At 38.2% G+C, this 20,859-nt stretch overlaps 4 protein-coding genes across 5 annotated transcripts; 1 reads left to right on the top strand and 3 right to left on the bottom strand.

Annotated features, from left to right (window-relative positions):
• Positions 1–582: 582 nt before the first annotated feature.
• Positions 583–5,065, bottom strand: LOC120000279 (receptor protein kinase-like protein ZAR1). Its single transcript, XM_038848279.1, has 2 exons — positions 3,312–5,065; positions 583–1,532 (listed from the first exon to the last, which is right to left on the bottom strand). The coding sequence occupies exons 1-2, from the start codon at positions 4,819–4,821 to the stop codon at positions 892–894; spliced, it is 2,151 nt and encodes a 716-aa protein (XP_038704207.1). The 5' UTR covers positions 4,822–5,065; the 3' UTR covers positions 583–891.
• Positions 5,066–7,779: 2,714 nt separating this feature from the next.
• LOC119999509 (proteasome subunit beta type-5-like) lies at positions 7,780–11,681 on the bottom strand. 2 transcript variants are annotated; one of them, XM_038847119.1, is made up of 9 exons: positions 11,601–11,681; positions 11,258–11,383; positions 11,041–11,170; positions 10,521–10,627; positions 9,421–9,555; positions 9,232–9,335; positions 8,400–8,500; positions 8,116–8,266; positions 7,780–8,013 (listed from the first exon to the last, which is right to left on the bottom strand). In XM_038847119.1, the coding sequence occupies exons 2-8, from the start codon at positions 11,378–11,380 to the stop codon at positions 8,139–8,141; spliced, it is 828 nt and encodes a 275-aa protein (XP_038703047.1). In that variant the 5' UTR covers positions 11,381–11,383; positions 11,601–11,681; the 3' UTR covers positions 7,780–8,013; positions 8,116–8,138. The 2 variants fall into 2 exon arrangements, with proteins under 2 accessions (XP_038703047.1, XP_038703048.1); XM_038847120.1 differs by lacking the exon at positions 11,601–11,681 and having other exon boundaries at positions 7,780–8,266; positions 11,258–11,380.
• A 159-nt stretch (positions 11,682–11,840) lies between these two features.
• LOC120000795 (NADH dehydrogenase [ubiquinone] flavoprotein 1, mitochondrial) lies at positions 11,841–15,808 on the top strand. Its single transcript, XM_038848932.1, has 3 exons — positions 11,841–12,021; positions 13,069–14,539; positions 15,498–15,808. Exons 1-2 carry the CDS (start codon positions 12,019–12,021, stop codon positions 14,524–14,526), a joined length of 1,461 nt encoding a protein of 486 aa, XP_038704860.1. The 5' UTR covers positions 11,841–12,018; the 3' UTR covers positions 14,527–14,539; positions 15,498–15,808.
• Positions 15,809–16,197: 389 nt separating this feature from the next.
• LOC120000458 (U3 small nucleolar ribonucleoprotein protein IMP3-like) lies at positions 16,198–18,016 on the bottom strand. Its single transcript, XM_038848547.1, has 5 exons — positions 17,874–18,016; positions 17,529–17,670; positions 17,309–17,416; positions 17,070–17,144; positions 16,198–16,747 (listed from the first exon to the last, which is right to left on the bottom strand). The coding sequence occupies exons 2-5, from the start codon at positions 17,660–17,662 to the stop codon at positions 16,516–16,518; spliced, it is 549 nt and encodes a 182-aa protein (XP_038704475.1). The 5' UTR covers positions 17,663–17,670; positions 17,874–18,016; the 3' UTR covers positions 16,198–16,515.
• Positions 18,017–20,859: the final 2,843 nt, after the last annotated feature.

Raw genomic sequence — 20,859 nt, forward strand, 5'->3', positions numbered from 1 at the left:
TTTTTTGAGCCTTAGATGTTTGTTCCTATAGAAATTGCTGACCATTGCATGAGTTTGTGTTTCAAACAATTGTGGATTATCTATTCCTTGTGTGGTTGGGGTTTGAGCCATTTGATATGTTCATATGCTGTTTGTCAGATCTTTGCTGATTAATAGATACATATATATCCAATATGTTTGTCAGTTAAGAGAGATTTCAATGAGGCAGTAGTACTAAGCCACAGTTGCCTGTGGAAGTAAAAGTTGAGCAGGTGGTGTTATCTTTAGATCTGATATTTTCGTTTGCAATGGTATCATAGGTGATTGGAATTTAATTTGACCCTCTTTTCATTAGTAATTTGTTTCTGCAGTTGAACAGAAGAGTGTATTCTTCTGTTCTTTACACTTGTAACTTTTTGGAAGATGAGTGCAGGTAACCCCTATTTGGCTATTTCCTGTTCTGCAATAAGGGTTTTCTGCTGTTTTTTGGTCTCATTCTTCACAATGTCAGGCATGTTGGGAGGCTCTTGCGAGTTGCAAAGAATAGATGCAAGCCAGAATATCAATAGATCGAGCTTTATTGGGTCAGCAATCCAAATTCAGTGCGAGAACTGGGCAACAATTTTATTACATCACATTCCCATCTTATCGAAAGAATATAGAAAATCAAATTACAGATGCAGCTACTTCCATGCTAGAATTAAAAAAGAGGTGTATTCCTCCCAAATGATGCCATAAGAATTTGCATCCCTCCCTCAAAAATTTGGACCTGATTTCATGATTGTTGGAATTCAAAGTTGATCCCTGCAGGAACAGAACATCCAATGCAAAAATCTGGAAAAATTGGACATTCCATTGAATCTTTTAGATCTTCATGATATAACTATGACTCTCTCTCTCTCTCTCTCTCTCTCATGTGCCAACTCTCTCAAGATTTTCAGAGACAGTTTTCATTCTAGGCCTGATTTCAGGGTCTGCTTCAGCACAAGCAAGGGCAATATGAAAAACTGCCAACACTTCCTTCTTGGCATGCACTTGTTGGAGCAGAATAGGATCCGCCATATCTGATAATGGATTATCCTCTTCAAGTCCCTTCCTCACCCACTTAACAAGGTCAGGTATTTCTACTGAAGAAGTTGATGTGGTTGGTGAAAGCTCTGGAGATTTTCCAGTTAGCAATTCAAGCAAGACAACTCCAAATGAGTAGATATCCCATTTCTGGGTTGGGCGACCACCGGGAACTCGAGCCTCTGGTGCTCTGTAGTTGTTGGTTATCTCTGTTTGGATTGGGTTCAGATAAGGCAGTGCTCCACCAATGAAGCCACCTGAAGAGGAAGGATTGTTGCCTGTAATGGCAATGAGTCGACTGAGACCAAAATCAGAAACGTGAGGCTGGAATTCATTGTCAAGGAGGATGTTGGAGGGTTTAATGCCTCCATGGACAAACTTTCTTGGACTGCATTCGTGGAGGTAGGCTAAGCCTCTGGCTGTTCCCTTGGCGATTCTCAGCCTTGTCGACCATGACAGACTTGATGATGCCTGACCACCTTTACCTGCAATAATAAAAAAACTCAGTAATCAATAAGCACATACCATACCCTTGAAATCTAGAATACAATTAGAGAATTTGACCTCATAAAAGCCAATTCACAATCTTAAGAACTATAACTGATCCAACTACTTGTTGCTGTCACACATGGCAAGATACAAGAAATTAAATTCATGGGGATGGCACATTTCTCTTCACTAACACGGTATAGAAAATTGTTTCCACTGAATTCACCTTAAATTCAGCACAACAGCTGGGGAAACCAGAGAAATTCCAGTCTCTGTGTTATGTGTTGCTGGCAAATCAACATAGCCACATTGCACAGTCATGTCCTCTTCAGTCTTTATATTCAGGTCTCACCTATATTTGTCCAAGTCTTTAATCAGACTTGTGGGACCAAGGTAATTAGACATGGGTCTAGTGACAATAACAAGACAATAACAAGAACGACCAACTGGTGTCCCACCTAGTCAAAGAAAAATGCAGAAAGGGACACAAAATTTACAGTATTTGCTTGGAGGGTGACCAAAGAAGGCAAGAAACGTGGAGTTCACTTAAAATTGAAAACAAACTTCTCTAAAATATTGAAAATGGTCCATGAAGCTTGCCCCCTTCAACTTCCACATGCAAGTGTCAAATGACAAGACAATGTATATAGAGGGGCATAATTCATAAAGATCAGAAAGATAAGATTATCTATATGCATTTTGAGTGGGCTGCATGGTAAGTCATGTCCTGTGGGGTGTGGGGTGGTGGGTTACAGTCCTCTTAGCCATAACTCATTCGATTAAAGATCTCGAATTGCTCAAACCCCAACTTATTACCATCCCATACCAGTCCAGGTGGTGCATGGCAAATTGGTCACGGACCCACAAATTGGGTAGAACTCATTCACATCCCACACCAACCTACCCTGTCAACATGCCTGATGCCTTTAACAGTCTTTTGCCCCACAAGTTTATGTCAATGAATCAAAGCCTCCTAATGTAATCCATGATAAGTCAAATCAACTTCATCTAATAATATCTAGATCTACAAAAGCCTCAAGTCAACCAAACCTTTCCAAAAATATATATTCCAACTTGTTTCAAAGTTTTTCTTATTCAATTCCTATTCTCAACGACATGCCATGCAATGTCGACATTCATGTTTCCATTTCTTTTTTTTTCTGTTTTTTTTTCTACATTGGTGAACTACATTTCAACCAATCTTTGGCAATATTTTGGGTGAAACTGTAAGTCCTGGCATTTTCTGGAGTACAGGCACCAAGGGAAGCTTATTATTATAGCTCCCCGGGTCCCCAAAAGTAGCGGCTGAGGGCCAGTGCGTGTCACAAATCATGACCTGTAGGGGGCATGTTAACATGCAACCCAACAGTGAAACCAAATCATAACTTGCACCGCAAGTCCACTCAACGCTCGGAGAGACAAGGCAATTCAATTATTGAATTGGTAAATGAGAACAGTTTTAAGGAGATAGAAATATAATACTATGAGTATTCTTCGTGCCATATCCGAAGAACATCCCAACTTTTGGAATTTCTAATGAGTTATTTTATTACAATTCCCAGAGGCATAGTTAAAATCCTCCGGCGCCCATAGATTAAATTCATGATCTAGGTACTGGTCGAACTATTTTTATTTTATTTTTCTTTTTTAACTTGGCGTGAAGTCGTAAATAATATATTCTAAAAACAAAAAAAAAAGATGTACTAGCTTTTTTGGAAAAAAAATAATGAAAAGAATTTAAATCAAATAAATAGAAATGAAAAATAGAAACTGACCTCGAAGAGCATTAGCCAAGTTGCCATTAGAGATAAAATCACTAATAAGGAGCTTCTCCTCTGGAGCCCAATAATAAGCCCTCAACTTCACCACATTAGGGTGCTTCACCTTCCCAATCGCCTGTACCTCCGCCACAAATTCCTTGTACCGCTGCTCGCCGCCTTCCCCGAGCCTCCTAACCGCCACCGGAATTCCATTACCGAGCACCACTTTGTACACAATCCCCAGCCCACTCTTGCCCAGTACGTAAGCAGATGCCCTAAACAACTCATCAAGCTCAAACGTGAAACCCTTGTCAATGGCCACCAGTTCCCCTTCTCCCTTACTTTTCTCTGGATCTTCCGGCTCCGAATCTTCGTTTCGGAAGCCATTGACGCAAGAACAGAGTAAACACGCAGTGGATTTCTCGCTACCACCGAACTTGCTTTTATTAGTGCAGCTACATCCGGTCGAATCGTCTTTCTTTTTCCAGTAGATGTAGACAATGATCAGGCCTATGAAGGCTACGCCGGTGGCGTCAGCTACTGAGATTAGTATGATCACGCCAGGACTCAGCCCTTTCTTCGGACTGCTACCAGACACAGGCGATGAACTCTGGCTTCCTGGCGAGGTTTCTGTAGACTCGCGGCAAGGTTTTTGAAGAGGGAATCCGCATAGCGATGGATTGCTGAGAAAAGCTGTTGGTCCTTGGTTCGCGAACGACCCCGTTTGAGGTATTTCGCCACTTAAATTATTGTTTCGTAGGTCAAAACTCACCGTTACCGGCAGATTTCCCAGCGATTTTGGAATTCTACCTGAGAGATGGTTGAAGGAGAGATTCAGAGTACCAGAGAGAGACTTCAGTTCACCGAGATCGTTCGGGATCAATCCACGGAGCTCATTTGCAGAAAGATCAAGCTGAACTAAATTATCGAGTTCCGGCCAAATCCCCGCCGGAATTTCACCAGAAAACTTATTCCTCGCCAAAATCAGCCGCTGCAACTGCCTACAATTCCTTAACTCCGAAGGTATAGAACCAGAGAACGAATTATTGGAGAGGTCAAGGTTTTGCAGTCGAGGGATGTTGCAGATCGAAGGAGGAAGCGAACCTGAGAAATTGTTACCGTAGAGAAAGATACTATGAAGCGACGTCGCATTGAAGAGCTGAACCGGAATCGAGCCGTAGAAATTATTGTTATGAAGGTTTAGCCTCCTGAGATACACTAAAGACCCCAATTCAGACGGAATATACCCCCGGAGATTCATCCCTGTGATGGCTATACCAACCACGCGAGGGTCCGGGAATCCAGTAATGTTCATGCAGGAAACCCCAGTCCAGCGGCACGGTGTGGCGTCGTTCTGGTTCCAGTCGGAGAGAGGGGAGGCGTCAGATGGCTGATCAACGGCTGATTTAAGAGACAGCAGAGATAAGCCGTCAGGAGTAAGAGAGAGCACGAAGTTGTGATTCTGAAAGTTAAAGAAGTAGAGGAAGTAGAGAAATAGGAAGAAGAGGTCTCTGTTTCTCTTCATTGCGACTGTGATTAGAAATGGCGGACGTGCATTTACAGGTGGAGGTGGAGAGGAGTAGGGGGAAAGAGAAGGGGGGCTTTTATGCGAGTGAAAGAGACTTAAGAAGGACGAGATTTCAATTGGAGGTGGGACCTCCTCCCGCCAAAAGGAGAGGGGGGATTAACGGTTGATGGGGGTGACTGGGGGTAGAAGAAAAGCAAGAACAAAAGCCAGGTGAATTTGAGCGCGTTGGCTTTTTGTGAAAGATAATGCTTGAGATCCAAAAAATAACTTTCAAAATATCCTTATTTAATGTAGAATGTTGGATGTGAAGTGAGTCTTACATATATATTTTTAATCAATGATTATTTTAATGTCACATAGATGATGATATCTTGTGCGCATTTAGCTTTTATTTTTAATTGGAAGTTTTTATTTATGAAGTAAGGAAAATTACGAAAAATAAAAATGGAAAATATATAAGATTTGAACCTTCCTTTGAACGAAAAAAAAGAGAGGTGTAATATATTATACAATTTGCCATCGAACTGTTCAGAACAGTTTATATTTTGTATATCTTTTTTATGAATTTTTTTAAAAAAAAACATAATTAAATTTAAAATCTTGTATTTTTTATCTTCCATTTTTCGTAATTTTTTAAGAATATATTTATATGGAATTGGAGAATAATGGTGTTTTAGTTCTAAAGCATAGAAGCCAAAATTTGCCTACACTTCAAGCAAAAAAATTGTTCATGTACTCTCATGTGCCGGTTGCTGCAAAAATGGATATGACCCTGCAGAGAAAAACCAAGTTAGTGTAACCCAGAAATGGTTTGCTTGGAAATCAGTTGTAGTTGGAATGTCTGTACAATTTAGGCACAACACCACATAATACTCACCTCACTTCTCACCTTTTTATTTGATGTTAAAAAATCTACCTAGATCGGTCTCTCTTCAAATACCAATACAAGTCATATATTACTATTAGTCTTAGTGTTTTTTTTCCCTGCTTTTCCCGTAGGTCTGAAGAAAGCCGCAATCAATAGGATTTTCCCCGAGCCATCTCTCATTAGTGGTAATAGAAATGTCTTAAATACGTTATGATTGATAAATACAGGATACTAGTAACCAATACTTGTTCGGACAACACACTACAACCACTAGTAACTGTGATCAGTGATAAGCCATAATCATAATAATAAATGATAAAACGTGCATAATAATACTCCATCTCATTACGTCTCTAAGAATCATATAATGCAAACATAATTTTTAAAAACAATGTCCTACATAATAGGATTGGCAAATGATTAATATGATTTAGCTATATTCAATTAAACTAAGCAAAAATTATACAAAAGAGTTTAACAGAGCAACATGGATATTGTATTTCAATTGTCCAACGTGATTATCGTACCGATTGAATTTCAAAAACCTTTAACTTTCAACCTAGACCGTTCGATACATGGTTGGTATTAAAACTATGATCCAGATCTTAATTACAATTCTGAAGTTCTACTTCTTGAATTCAACTTCATCATCAAATGATAGAAAAACAGTGCCTTGGTTTCAAGCTAACCATCATAATTTGACGATGTGAATTCACCATGTAAACTCTAAGGTTTCTTGCTGATGAATTTTACTCAAAAGGGGAAGCAGTTTCCTTCAATGGAAATCACTCTCCAGTAACTGACACCACTTTCAAGCACTACAATAACATTACTACTCTCATTTGACCCTTCTGTTTCACATTTTCATGCACTGTCTCCAACAGACTTGTGAACATTATATGATCCAATATTCCTAGTGATGAAAGAAGTATAATGATTAAATCTCTCTCAATCATGAAAGCATGCTTAGAAGCTAACCAAGAGCAGAGAGATCTTGGGAGTCACTAAAAAAAAGTGGAAATAGAGAGAGAAAGGGGGAAGGAAAGGAGGCTGTGCACTTGACAGCTTAATGTCTTTAATCTTGATCCCACTCATGATTAATACTATAATACATATCTCTAAGCTTAGCATGTTTAAATATATAGCTAGGGAGTCACTAAAAATCAACAACCCGTCCCGTGTTTGGATTTTTTCTTCCTTAATCAGCATTAAGCAATCGCTAGGTTTTCTAAGAAAGCCACAATTTGGAAATGTCCTAAAGAAGGCAACAGTCCAAGTGGTTCAAAACATAATCAATTAGCTTCCTTTATATTGAAGGGATGCAACTGACGTGTCATGGGTCTCATCCATAACAACATTAGTTTTTCATCAACACACAGATCATAGCACCCTTACCAGAACACTAGAGGCAATAAGAGAAACATAATGGGAAAGTACCTCAAGGTTGTCTTCGGATTTGAAGTCGGGACAGAAAACAATACTACCTCATCACCACAGTCCGCCATTTTCAATCCATTGTCCGCATTTTCATCTACTCGGTTTTTGATAATTCATTATAAGATTCTTTCAATAACCACCCTGTTCCATAGAAATTCATTCACATCAGCTGTTGGCTTTTCCTAATTAGGAGAGTTAACAATGGGTCTTGGTACCTTCCCTTGATGAACCTCACCTCATTATACCATTCAAAACGAGTCTATCAAAAACGCCTCATGATTGTGCCCTAATGCTATGGCTGCTCAAGGATTTGATCAAAGGCTTAGATATTCATCATCCCCAACTCTCAAAGGGTTCATCCAAGCTTTCTTTGGAGCATTGGAATATTTTCACTTCTCTCAAATTTAATAACATCATTGACACAGAAAACCACATGACCTATAACCATATACAGAGAACCCAAGCAGTACCAGACCCCACCTGAACTACTCAAACCCTCCAGTGTCAAAACCCATGAGTCTAGTTTTAGGATCTTTTGTTAACAATTAAACATGCTTGCCTGATTCTCAACAATTACAATTGCACAAGTAAGATGTTCTTTGATGATAAGACCACTCGCCTCAACAGTCATGCAACTCAAATCCAAGCAATTACCCAAGGAAAAAAGGCTTACCACCAGCTACCCTTAACAGTAATGAAGCATAAGTGTTCACATAATATATCACACGATCAGAAAAGGGCATATGAATTTATCATGTGTCTCCAGAGTAGAGCTTGCTCAAGCATATTGAGACTTCAGTAAAAAAAGAAATGCCTCCTAGCATTGTATTCCATGGTCTTAAGATAATAGCGGTAAGGTTCTCAACATGGACAGAAACTCAGATCTACAAATAAACAGTTTTTGAAATAAGCACATGATACATAATCTAAAAGAAAAGAAAAAACAACTCTTCCATTGCTACAAGGAAAGGAGGAAGGTCTTAAACCTGGTCTAAATTAAGCGAAACCCTCATGCCCCAGCAACTTCGGTCATTTCTTGCTCCACCGTACCCGGTGTGACTGGATAGTATTTGTAGTGGAGTTCTCCAACATCATCACCTGATAGCTTCTTCCAGCCATTTGGTCCCACATGATAAACTAATAAAAAACCAAAGACAAACCAAAGTAAGCATTGAAAGCAAGCACAGACACACAAGTCAGCAATGCAGCACCCCACTTCCACACCCACACACACACATGGGGGGATTGGGAGAGAGAAGAGAAAGAGTACCGCTTGCAACTCCACCACTAGCTCCATCTCGGAAGGTTGCATGGTAAATGGCTCTTCTAGCCAACTCTGCAGCTTCTTCAACTGACATGTCATATTGATACCTGGTATACATCCCACTAGTCAGTGGACTTATTGACTATGAGGTGTAGATAATTTGAAAAAGAAGAAAAGGAAAACTACAATCTATAATTAGAAATGACCGACCAAACAAAGCTAAACAAGCACAACTCCATCCTCTAACGGAAACAAGAAGCACAGAATGAGGGAAGATTAAGTTACAAGTTGGAGAAGACACAATCACAGATGATTAACAATTTCCAAAAACTTGATAGAGTAGGTAAGTCCGTTGATTCTGTAAGGTTCCGTCCTACAGACCCACTGTCCCAATATTTTCATCATGCACCAACCATGGAACAACCTATCAAACATCTTGTACAAGTTGCAGCACACAACCAAATTATACAATGCCTTGTGGCAATTACACAGATTCCTGTGGCATGAAAACTTCAAACTACTCCTACTCCAACAAGTTAATCAGGCAAATCTCAAAAGCTAAAACTTTCTCCAACATGCTTGGACATAATCTTTACGACTTCAAAACATTCACTTATAATAAGTGTTCCTTACTATTTTTCATTCTACCAGTTTTCTCTTCCGTTTCATTTTCTTTGAAAACCTATTTACATTGCATTCTTGTTGCTCTTTTTCTGCATGCCATTTTGTTTCCACAAAAGAATCTCAAGGGTGGGCTGAGAAATTCATTTGTGAGACTATGGCTAAGATATAGTAACGGACCTTATAGAAAATGAATAGAAAGGGAACTAAAACACACCCATTATCAAGTACACCATAAGCATATGGAGAACCAGATCCAACAGAGAATCGCATTCCTTTAAGCCTTCCTCCTTCACTATCCACATAATATAGTCCAGGTCCCTAAAACCAAAAGAGGATAAAAACTCATGTGAATGAAGAAAAATATATGCAATCTAAGTATCCAGCCACTTCCATATGTCATTACCGTTTCATCCCATCCAGCAATCATAGTCCCAACAGATAGACCCATTCCACGATAAGAATACAGAATGTTTGCCAGAAGCTTGGATGCTCCTGTAACTGATATTCTCCGCTTGTTTGCCAATTCATGCAGTCGGCACTGAATTACACCAAACAATTGTTTGTCAGCACTTTTTAAATATGAGAACATAAGAATGATTTCAAAAGCCCCTATGATAAATAAACACACAAAGAAATCACGCAGGGCTGACATGTATGCACCTAGGCAGGAAGGTAAACATCCACAAAATACAAAGGCTGGCAAAAAATATTCATGGCCGGGAAAACAGGGAATGACATATCACCAGGCTTAGCCACCTATCCAGTACTTTTGATGTACAAATTACTCACTGTCAGACCAAACAATTTCCACAAAGTTTGTTCACAAATTGAGCAACCAAATGTGACATCATGTATTTCACCACTTGAGAAGATGTGAAAATGAACAAGAACTCCACAATAAGACATGCAAACTCTCCATCCTATTCATCAACTAACTTTGACTGCCATGCCATCATGTATGTGCGTGTGTATTTGGTAGGACTGCAAGCATGGTTGTGAATAATGTAACCACTAATGATTGCAATGGACATAAAAACATGGCATCATCCTTTCATAGTAATTGTCACTCTGTGAATAATAGCACCAAACACGATACCACAAAAAATTTAATTTTAATGTCTTCGCTTTTAATGTGCATCCCACAAGGTAGTTTTAATGCCTTCTGTCACGACTAACATGTACCTAAAATGCTATGATCCTTTGGTAAGAATAAATTGGCATAATTAACCAACTGTGGATTGCTTCTCAATGTCAATGACAAAACAATGATGTTCAAACTTCAAAGGCATTCTTTCCCAGAGAAAAACATAAGAACTGATACAATTTATGGGTTTATGCTTGGGGTAGACAAGGTCCTCAGCAGGTAAGGTGATTGTCTAAAATGATAAATGTTAATACTAGCCCACAGTATTCGCAACAAAAAAATTCCTTGTGAAATTAAAAGTTGTTGATGAACCCTGGTTCATAGGATGCACATTGAATAAAACTATAAAAGTGTCTCACCTTAATTCCCAGATTTCTGTGCCAAAACTGACAGTCAGCAGCTCCTCCAGCCATCGTACCAAGCATGTAAGGATTGATTTCGATGATTTTTTTCACTGACTGGGAAGCTGCAAATACAGGAAATGAATGCTATAATCTACATCATTCCGAAATCCCTCACCCAGATACAAGAATGATTGTGTGCCAACTGCCAACATGAATTGCTATGGAGAAATTGTGACAATAAAAGGCATGTAAATGCTGCAAACTAACATATATCTATGAGCTAAAGTGAAGAATGAGTGTGCATAAGACCATAAGTATGCTCGTGTATGTTCAGGACTTCACAGAACTCTTAAAACAATAACAATACGCACCTAACCAACAATACAAAATATAAGATAAGGAAATAGCATTATCTTGTAAGGTTGAAGGTTATATTCAACAACAACAGTCAACACCAATGTCTATCAAATACGAATGTCGTATACAAACCAGATGGAGATAAGTAACGAAAACATGAAGTGACAAAAAAACATACAGATATAGCCGCCCATGCTAGCTCGAGAATCAGCAGCAACCATAACGCCCTCTTTAAAAATAAAAGCAAGAGTAGTCGTCCCCTTGGCATGCTTCAACATCTGCGTAGCCTCCTTTTGGAACGCATCAAACTGGTACAAAAGCATCAATTGAGCTGCAAGTTCTAACTCCTCTAATACCGCAAGTTCACAAATAAATGCAGATACAGTATAACTCACATTGGTAACATCGGGAACCTCGAAAGACTCTACAGACTGTGCACTCGAAATCCCCTCAACAATTTCGTTGCCCGCCCCAAAGTTCAGCATAGGCGATTCAAGGCCGCTGGTGTCAAGCTTCATGATCTACAAACAACCAAAGCCCCAAAAATCAAACTGCGTGAATGTAGAAAAAGAAATCTCACCCTACAAAACGGGATTTTGTAAAATATAAAAGAAAAATAAATACAGATCGAATTACACGATTACGCATAAACCCTAGGAAACCAATCTTGGAGCGATTTTCAATAGAAGCTGAAATTTCCATAAAATAGACGTTAAAATGAGAGATTAAACACAATACCTAAGTCAGAGATGATTAGTGTAGGGTATGGTGATCGAGAGCTTTGCGCAGATTGATGAGAACTTGGAGAGTGACTTGAGAAAGAAAAAAAAATGAATATAAAGACGTTTTCTTGTGGCGTGAGCAAGAAAAGTAATGGGCCAGGCTTAATTTGATACTTGAGTCCACAATAATTCTTAATGGGCCGATCTTGTATAAGGTCAGGGAAAAGCCTAAACAGTGCCAGAGGCCTTCTTTAACCATCCTCAAGATTCAACAGCACCTGATTATCACCGTCTGTCCGACACAAGCACGGTGCTCGCTAAGGACGTATACGTATTTCCAGTCTCCAGAGCTTCCTTTCTTCTCTACGTGCCTCGATTTGTCGTGTTAAATCTTCTCGGGAAAGAATCGGAGCTCAACAGTTGCATTTCACGCTATGGTACGCTTTTATATCTCCCCTCACACATTTTTCTGCCGATTGTTGAGCAATTTCTTAAGGGAACATTTGAGTTTCACTGCGTTAAGGCTTCGTTATTGATTTGGTAATCATTATTCCGGGTTATCATGTATTGTAACTAGATCCGATGCAGTATTTTTTTCGCGTTATTTTCCATTTGTGTGCCGAGAAAATTGAGCAAAATAGGAGTGATGTGTGTATTAATAAGTGAATTTGGTGATTGCATTTTTTTGACAGTCTTATTTAACAGATCAATGTGAAAAAGAATTGAGAACAACCAATGTAGCAGTTGCTCTGATAATAAGATATAATATGGTTGGACATGAACAACGTAGTGATGTGAATACATTGTTATGATAATTTTTAAAAATTTTAAGTAGGATATTTGACGGGCCAAATGGAATGGATTTGAGGTATGGAACGATGACAATTAACAAAGGATTGGTGCACAGTGGATCATTAAGCAGGATCAAGTGAAGATAGAGAATATAGGTGGTAGACTCCTAGAATCGTTTGACCTAGGATTGTTAACAATAAAAAAATCCGAAAAGAAGAAAGGGTTTGTTCTTTCTCTTCTTTTTTTTGGGATGGAATCATGGAAGCTTTGCCAGAGTCTTGAAAAACATCTATATGAGATCAAAACATGCTGGTGTTATTAAGTGAGTTGTCTTTCTAACGGCTTAGATTGTTTGAAAGTATCGAGCATGTTGTTATTATTTTTGAGGCGGATGTAGTCTAAAGATGTGGCCTAGTGGTAGAGTTGCAGGGGTGTAACATAGAGGTCACATGTTCAATTCTTGTGAATAATCTCGCCACATATTATGAGGGCAAGATCTGTGTACATTCTGTCTATCCACGACTCCGCCCACTGCTAGAGCCTTGTGCACAAGAGTTGTTTACCTTTTTTTTTGTACCTGTAGTGTAAAAATGCTAAATTTATGAGGCTAAATTAAATTGGATTATATAATTTATGCTTTTGTTTTTATAATCTTTCTACCCGATTATTGATTTACTCTTTTCCTTCTTTAGGCACTCATGAAGTGCTTTCTTTCCTTGCGGCGGGCTGCTTTGGTTCGACATCACAGTGAGAGATGGGGTGCTGGCTTCAGATCATTCAGCACCCAAGGTGCAACAACTGGTACCACTCCACAACCTCCCCCACCTCCCCCGCCTCCAGAGAAAACCCACTTTGGTGGCCTTAAAGATGAGGACAGAATTTTCACAAACCTGTATGGGTTGCATGACCCATTTCTTAAGGGTGCCATGAAACGGGGTGATTGGTACAGAACCAAAGATTTAGTACTTAAGGGTACCGATTGGATTGTTAATGAAATGAAGAAGTCTGGCCTCCGCGGACGTGGTGGTGCTGGTTTTCCATCTGGCCTTAAATGGTCATTCATGCCAAAAGTATCTGATGGCCGTCCTTCATATCTTGTTGTCAATGCTGATGAAAGTGAACCTGGAACCTGTAAGGACAGGGAAATCATGCGTCACGATCCACACAAATTATTGGAGGGCTGTTTGATTGCTGGGGTTGGAATGAGGGCTACTGCTGCTTACATATACATAAGGGGTGAGTATGTGAACGAACGTAAGAACCTTGAAAGAGCCAGAAAAGAGGCTTATGAAGCTGGACTTTTGGGTAAGAATGCATGTGGATCTGGTTATGATTTTGACGTACATATCCATTATGGTGCTGGTGCTTATATTTGTGGGGAAGAGACTGCTCTTTTGGAGAGCCTAGAAGGAAAACAGGGGAAACCGAGGTTGAAGCCTCCTTTTCCGGCTAATGCAGGGTTATATGGCTGTCCCACAACTGTAACAAATGTGGAAACAGTGGCTGTTTCTCCTACCATTTTGAGGCGTGGACCAGAATGGTTTGCAAGTTTTGGCAGGAAGAATAATTCAGGTACAAAACTATTTTGTGTGTCTGGTCATGTGAACAAGCCTTGCACTGTTGAAGAAGAGATGAGTATACCCCTAAAGGAGCTGATAGAGAGGCACTGTGGAGGTGTTCGAGGTGGATGGGACAATTTACTGGCAGTTATTCCAGGGGGTTCATCTGTTCCATTGCTCCCCAAGCATATTTGCGATGATGTGCTGATGGATTACGATGCACTTAAGGCTGTTACGTCAGGACTGGGGACTGCAGCTGTAATCGTGATGGATAAATCAACTGATGTTGTTGATGCAATTGCCAGGCTCTCCTATTTCTACAAGCATGAAAGTTGTGGTCAGTGCACACCATGCAGAGAAGGGACACCATGGCTTTGGATGATCATGGAGAGGTTAAAGGTCGGCAATGCAAAGTTGGAAGAGATTGACATGCTTCAGGAAGTGACCAAGCAGATTGAAGGGCACACGATTTGTGCACTGGGGGATGCTGCTGCTTGGCCTGTGCAAGGTCTCATAAGGCACTTTAGGCCAGAGCTGGAGAGAAGGATCAAGGAACGTGCAGACAAGGAATTGCTGGAGGCTGCTGCTTAGGTTTGCTATGGAGGTAGCTTCTTAAATTCTTCATGCTTTTTGGAAGATTAATTTTCTTCGAGAAATTCGAAAAAAAAAATATTTATCAACTTATGCATTTTGACATTAATATTCTTTTGAGGCAAAACGCTAGTATCAAACGATCAATGGTGTTTTAAAGCTTTCTGTTTGGTTAACTCTCGTACTACTGACCAATGCCCACTATGCAAATCTAAAGAACAATCTGTTAGTAACCGCTGCTGGCTGATTTGGTTAGAGAAACAATAGCCAATAGGATATTTGTGCACAAAGATACAAGTAATATGGGCCTCTTCATGGACAACTGGCTAGTGGCTAATCACTTGAAGTTACAGCTATGAGGCTACTCTAGCAATTTTTTGGGACACTAGTAGTTCTGCTATTTCTTAAGTGAGCACTTGTTGTATGGCTTTTCTTGTTTTCAGTCCTTGTATCCTTGTTTACTCTGGAGGGGTGTCATGATATTTTAAGGCCATAACCATATGTGGACGCCTAGTAAACCAATGTGTAAACAACACTCGTGCACAAGGCTCAGGGGCGGGGCGGGGCGGGGCGGTTCAGGGGCATACAAGATGTATGTAGACATTTACCCCACATAATATGTGAGAGGCCGTTCCAAGAATTGAACTTGTGACCTCTAGGGTGCATCCGTACATCCCTATCATTGGATCACATGTGTGCCTGTACCTAGTTAAACTGATGTCAATGTTATATACCTATTGGAAATGATAATCATATTCTATGCTCTTTTCAGAAGGGAATAGATGGGTGCTATTTTGTTTTCCCCATTTCCTGCCGTCCTTACAAGGAAATCCTATGAGATTGTTTTGATAACACCACAATGTTTGTTTGACATCTTGCATCTGCTCGTCATTTTTACAACCTTAATTTCAGAATAATATTGAAGTGATCGTGTCTCTGAATATGGAATGTTCTTGTGCATTTACTTGCAGGGAATTACCTATTCTGGTGAATAATAAAGATGAAGAAAGTACAGCCAACATTTGCAGAATTATTTGCTCGATGCATCTGGCATTTGAGTTACAATTTCTTTTTCCCTTTTCGAAGCTGTATCAATGATCAACTTCATTCACTGTTTTGAAGATATTATATTGTCTTAACCATTGTATCCAGACAGAAGTGCATCTGCTGGTTCATGTGTTTCCACCAAACATCCCTTTTGGTACATGTTAATAGTGTCAGTAGTATTGTTATATGATATACTGATCGAAATCAATAAGTGCAAAAACTGTATTCTGATTTACATTCCATCTAGTCGATTGATGTTAACCTGAAAGGCGAAGGGTTCAAATTTCCAAGTTGAATCCTCAAGTACAGCTGATAAATTTGCTGTTGTTTGCTGCTCCTGAATGATTGAGATTGGTAACCCAGTGTTGTGAAGTTTATTTTCATGGCATGTTCTTCAAGTATTTTTATGGTAAAATTTCTTTTAGTGCTGCAATTATCAGCCAATCTGAGCAGGCTATGCATATCTTCCCAAGTTTTTCTTTCTCAGACGATTGAGATTGGAATCTAAGCCCTGAATTTGGCCTCGCTGTTGCATTTACTTCTGCCTTTTTTCATGTCAAGTAATATGTTCTGATTTATGAAATGTATAGTAAGCATATGTACTAAACCCTTCCACTTTGGTCATACTAGAAATGTAAATCATAAATACAAAAGTCTTGCTCAAATGTACAGAAAATATGGGAAAAACTACCATGTTTACTGGGCTTGAAAGGAAGTGCTGGCACAAGAAATTCCTCTCAACCATCTTTACTATATATCAAAAGTTGCTTACACAGATAAATGAGACAGAAAGTATTGATAGTTTCCACTATTTCAAGACTTCATGGATCAGTGCCAACAGAGTTATAGGCTAAGGAATCACTTGCAAGAGGAGGGATAATCACTTTTGTTTCCGCTAAAACCACCATTAGCCAATAACCATAGTTCACAGAACATAAGCACTCATTTCATTACATCATAATCGTCCAGCTTGTCATTGTACTCCAACACCTTCATCCTTATCTTAGATGTATCTACCCAAGTAACAAAGTCTTCCATATTTCTTGTCACAAGAAAAGCAGGATCAGTAACTGTATCAGGACCAACTCGAACATGTCCTTGCTCAATGTATGTGATAGCTTCTTTCAAGTGCTCGGCAAATTGCTTCTTCACCAAAACAGTTGAAAGCCTACGTCTAAAGACAACGAAAATAGAAGAATAAAATCAATGCATTGCATGGTAATTATAAAGAACGATAAGAAAGTTCATGGTGGGGTTGCTATGAAAACACATTTAAAAAAAAAAAAAACTAAAAGGAAGAGTAGATGACTAAACAAAATAAAAGTTGATCATCTTTCTTAAAGAAATATGTGAAAAAACTATTTCCACGATACTCTTTCACAGTAAAAGAGCCTTAATTAACACAATCCAGTAGCATTTCTAACTTTCATTACACAACTCATTAGCAAAACTTAATCACTTAAGTAACAATAGCAACTATAACAGACGTCAATTACCTGCAAAAGGACGAAACTGAGAGGCGATCACACAACGCCAAACTTTTCCTGGTTGGTATCACGCCCATGTCGAAGCTGTTATTCACAAAGAAACAACAAAAAGCTAGTTTCAATATATTTTAAAAAGGGAAACAGAAAAGGAGAGCCAAGGCAAAGATTAAGGGGCAAGGAAAAACAGCATGAAGTCCAGTTTGATATTTCAAATTCCTTTGCACTAACACCCTATATTCAATACTCACAGCTTCTGTAGAAGCAAATCAGTGATCTCAACCCGAAAAGGGTCTCTTGGGTCCAACTGCTTCAGTATGTTCACCAACTTCTGCACCATCCGACAAATACTCGAATATCTGTTCCCCATTTTGTTTTAATGAAACAATGCATTAATCTAACTAAATCCAAAACAAAAACAAACCCCAGAATCAAGAGTACACATGAAAATCAATTAAGAGTATACTATACTTTTTGTAATCGTCACGGCCTGTCACATGATAGCGTTGCATAACCCGGGCTTCCCTATGACCCCCTTCTCTTTTCCATTCCAGGAAGTTCACCTTCTTCAACAGCTTCTTCTCATGGAACTTTAGCTTCCTCATTACTCACCCTGTAAGAGACAGAGAACCTTAAACGCCGACAATGATGCTATAATGCCGTTCTTAAAGCCCTAGCATTCTATTCAATAATAATTTATATCCAAACCAAAAACAAATAAATTATTCGCGAACACAAAACAAAAAATCACAAAAATCCATAGACAATGATGAATGATGAGTAGAGAGCGTCTGGTCAATGAGGAAGATGACTCACCCGGACTACAGAAGAAACGCCGCTTGAGAAGAGCTGCTGCAGGCTTGAGGAAGAGGCGAATTTTTAGGGTTTCGTATCTTGACGATTGGGACCGTCTAGTGTTTTCTATAGACAATACGAAGCCAAGCTAACAGCGGGTTGTATTTTTTATTTTTTTCCATTTTTTCTTCAATTTACACATAATAATTGGCTAAAATATTATATATGTCCTTAGATTATCATATCTTTCTTGATTATGTCCTTAAACTATTTTTTCGGTATTGACTCCGGCGAAACTACTGATTTGGCATCACCCAGTTGATAAAAAAAATAAATGAAATAAAATGTGTTTAAAACGTGTATATTTAATTAAAAAATGAGAAAAGATTTTTATTTGATGGAATTTGGCACCAGCCAGATCTCTACTATGTTTTGATTTTGAACCAGATTCTCTATTGGAATTCGGCGTGATGGCACCAGGCAGATCTCTACTATAATTGTTCAGAGATGAAGCATCACGCAATTCGGCGTAGTGGAACCAAGTCAAGAACCCTAACAGGGTGGATGCTCCAGAACGAAAACCAGAAATCGCAAAGAATTGCAACCGATTCCTTCCCTTGCCCTCTTCGACAGCTTCGGAGAGAATACATGCGCTGCCTTTCAGCGGCTTCGACGGCAGACCCAAGGTGTGATTTTGCAAGAGTAGGGGGTTTTTCATAGGTGGAGCCAAAGTCATGATTTTTGGAGAATTAGATGTGTGCAAGGTTTGGTCTTGAGGACCCTAATGGGTTTGTCACTTCAAAGTAAGTGATTGAAGAAGGTGTAGTATTGATTTGGGTTTTGTGTAGGTCGGCTTTGGAGGTTAGAAGATTGAGGCAGAGAATCAACAGAAGAAGATGAAAGAGAAAGGAAGCCATGGCTGATGTGATCTTCCTCTACCAAGGGGTGTGGTGCCATTCACATCTTCATCTTCGATCCTCTCGTGTTCTTCGGGAATAGTCTCTACTTTGATTTGTAAGGTTTTTTTTTTTTTTTTTAATTTAACGTGTGGGAAGAAATGAATTACAAAAAATTTATTTTGCCACATCATCTGTCCATGTGTAATGTTCGTCGGAAATTGGATGCCATGTCAGTAGTTTTACCTGAGTCAACACCGGAATATTGACTTGGGACAGAAATGATCTTTAAAACAATAGTTTAAGGATAGAATGAAGAAAAAAAATAATTTAAGGACATAATCAAGAAAAATATGATAGTCTAAGGATATATATAATATTTTAACCCATAATAATTTCAATTTAATTTTCCATTTTCTAGTTTTATGTTGTAAAAAATTTTAAATAATATTTTAATTTTATTTATTTAAAAATTATCTAGTAATTTGAAAATGAAATTAATAATAAAAATAAACAAAATTTATTGAAAAATCAAAAATCATGAAATACTAAACTACATTGTTTATACATTTGTCATTTTTAACACATTTTTTATAGTTTTAAATTAAACGTTAATATTTTTATTTCATAGTTTATAAACTATCATCACCTATAAGTTTCAACTAAAAACAAGTTAACTTATTTTTCACATTTTATTGTGTATGTTTGATAGAACGGTTGCATTGATTTTAAAAATACTATAAAATTAGTATTTTAATGATGTGTAAATAAAAATTCTCGAGATGAAGTTGTTAAATCTTAAGTCCACATAATTTCCAAAGTTAGCCCAATTGACAAGTCCTGAAAGGCCCACGATAATTTTGAGTTAGTCCGGCGCAAGGGCCTGCGTTGCAATGGTGAGCTGTGTAATTGACCATGTGTTCTTCTTCTCGAAAAATTGGGTCTAACTAACACTAACAGATGGCTTTCACGCCTTCCACAATGAATAAATGGAAAGATATTATTTTAATTAATTTCACCTACACAAAATCCAAACTTTATTAAAACGAGACAAAGAAAAGCAAAATTAGGTAGGAATTCAAGAACGAATACGATATATGTTAAATCAACATCAATTATTTTTACTGCTTACGATTTTTTGTCCCATCCAAACACGCAAAACACAATCACGCTTGAAACCGAGTTTTTTTTTTTTTTTTTTTCTTTTCTCATACCGAGTCCCTAATAGATTTTAAATACCACAATAACACTTTATTAAATTATTAAAAAAAAAATTTAAAAAAAAAACCAAATCGACTCCGATGGTCTTTGTCATTGCTTGAGGACCCATCCCCATCACATTCAGGGCTTCCTTGGATTGAGAAATAAAGGGTAGAGTATATAGTTAAGAGCAGCTCTAAGCCCTTGGATTGAGAAATAAAGGGTAGAGTATATAGTTAAGAGCAGCTCTAACGCGTGTAGCAAAATAGGGAAAAAGTCATTTTGAGGGATGAAATTTGAAAAATCTTGTTCCAACCGGTACCTCAACAAATCCCTCAAAATAGAAAAAGTTGCACAGCCTCCCTCATTCCTGGGGAGGCAGCTGGCTTCCCCCAAAACTAAAAAATAATATTTTATTGATTCTCTCTCCTAATTCTTTTCTCCATCGCCGGAACTCTCGTCGGCACTATACTATTCCTTTTTTTTAATAATAAATAAGTGGTGATTGAAATAAGATATGGTAGACAAATTTAAAAAAAAAATAATTTTTTTAAAAAAATAATATTAAAAATCATTCATTTATGATATATTTATTGATATTAGTTTAAATTAATATCAATTAACATTATTATTAATATTAAAACAATGTTATTTGTATTTATTAATAATAAATTAAGTTGAAGGTAGTTAAAAGTAGTTATATTAAAAAATAATAAAATATTTGATGTCATGTTGAAATGAGGGATATGGTTGGAGTGATGTTAAAATAGAGATCCCCTAAAATAGATTTTTGGTTAAAATGGGGGAGAGGTTGTCCCCCAAAATAGTATTGTGGGTTGGAGATGCTCTAATGGAGGGGAGTTATAGGAAATGGATTATCTTGACTCACCCTTATTTGATAGGATGTGGAG

Source organism: Tripterygium wilfordii, chromosome 6 (genome assembly GCF_013401445.1).
Source record: "Tripterygium wilfordii isolate XIE 37 chromosome 6, ASM1340144v1, whole genome shotgun sequence".
Classification (NCBI taxonomy): Eukaryota; Viridiplantae; Streptophyta; class Magnoliopsida; order Celastrales; family Celastraceae; genus Tripterygium; species Tripterygium wilfordii.

Excerpts from the sequence above, each read along its gene's own strand:
- LOC120000279 (XM_038848279.1), bottom strand. The coding sequence starts at position 4,821 with ATGAAGAGAAACAGAGACCTCTTCTTCCTATTTCTCTACTTCCTCTAC. Across the intron at positions 1,533-3,311 it reads CTTGGCTAATGCTCTTCGAG|GTAAAGGTGGTCAGGCATCA; the intron begins GTCAGTTTCTAT and ends TTATTATTGCAG.
- LOC119999509 (XM_038847119.1), bottom strand. The coding sequence starts at position 11,380 with ATGAAGCTTGACACCAGCGGCCTTGAATCGCCTATGCTGAACTTTGGG. Across the intron at positions 9,556-10,520 it reads ACAGAAATCTGGGAATTAAG|TGCCGACTGCATGAATTGGC; the intron begins GTGAGACACTTT and ends GGTGTAATTCAG. Across the intron at positions 8,267-8,399 it reads TAGTGGTGGAGTTGCAAGCG|TTTATCATGTGGGACCAAAT; the intron begins GTACTCTTTCTC and ends GTTTTTTATTAG.
- LOC120000458 (XM_038848547.1), bottom strand. The coding sequence starts at position 17,662 with ATGAGGAAGCTAAAGTTCCATGAGAAGAAGCTGTTGAAGAAGGTGAAC. Across the intron at positions 17,417-17,528 it reads GGCCGTGACGATTACAAAAA|ATATTCGAGTATTTGTCGGA; the intron begins GTATAGTATACT and ends AATGGGGAACAG. Across the intron at positions 16,748-17,069 it reads TCAGTTTCGTCCTTTTGCAG|ACGTAGGCTTTCAACTGTTT; the intron begins GTAATTGACGTC and ends CGTTGTCTTTAG.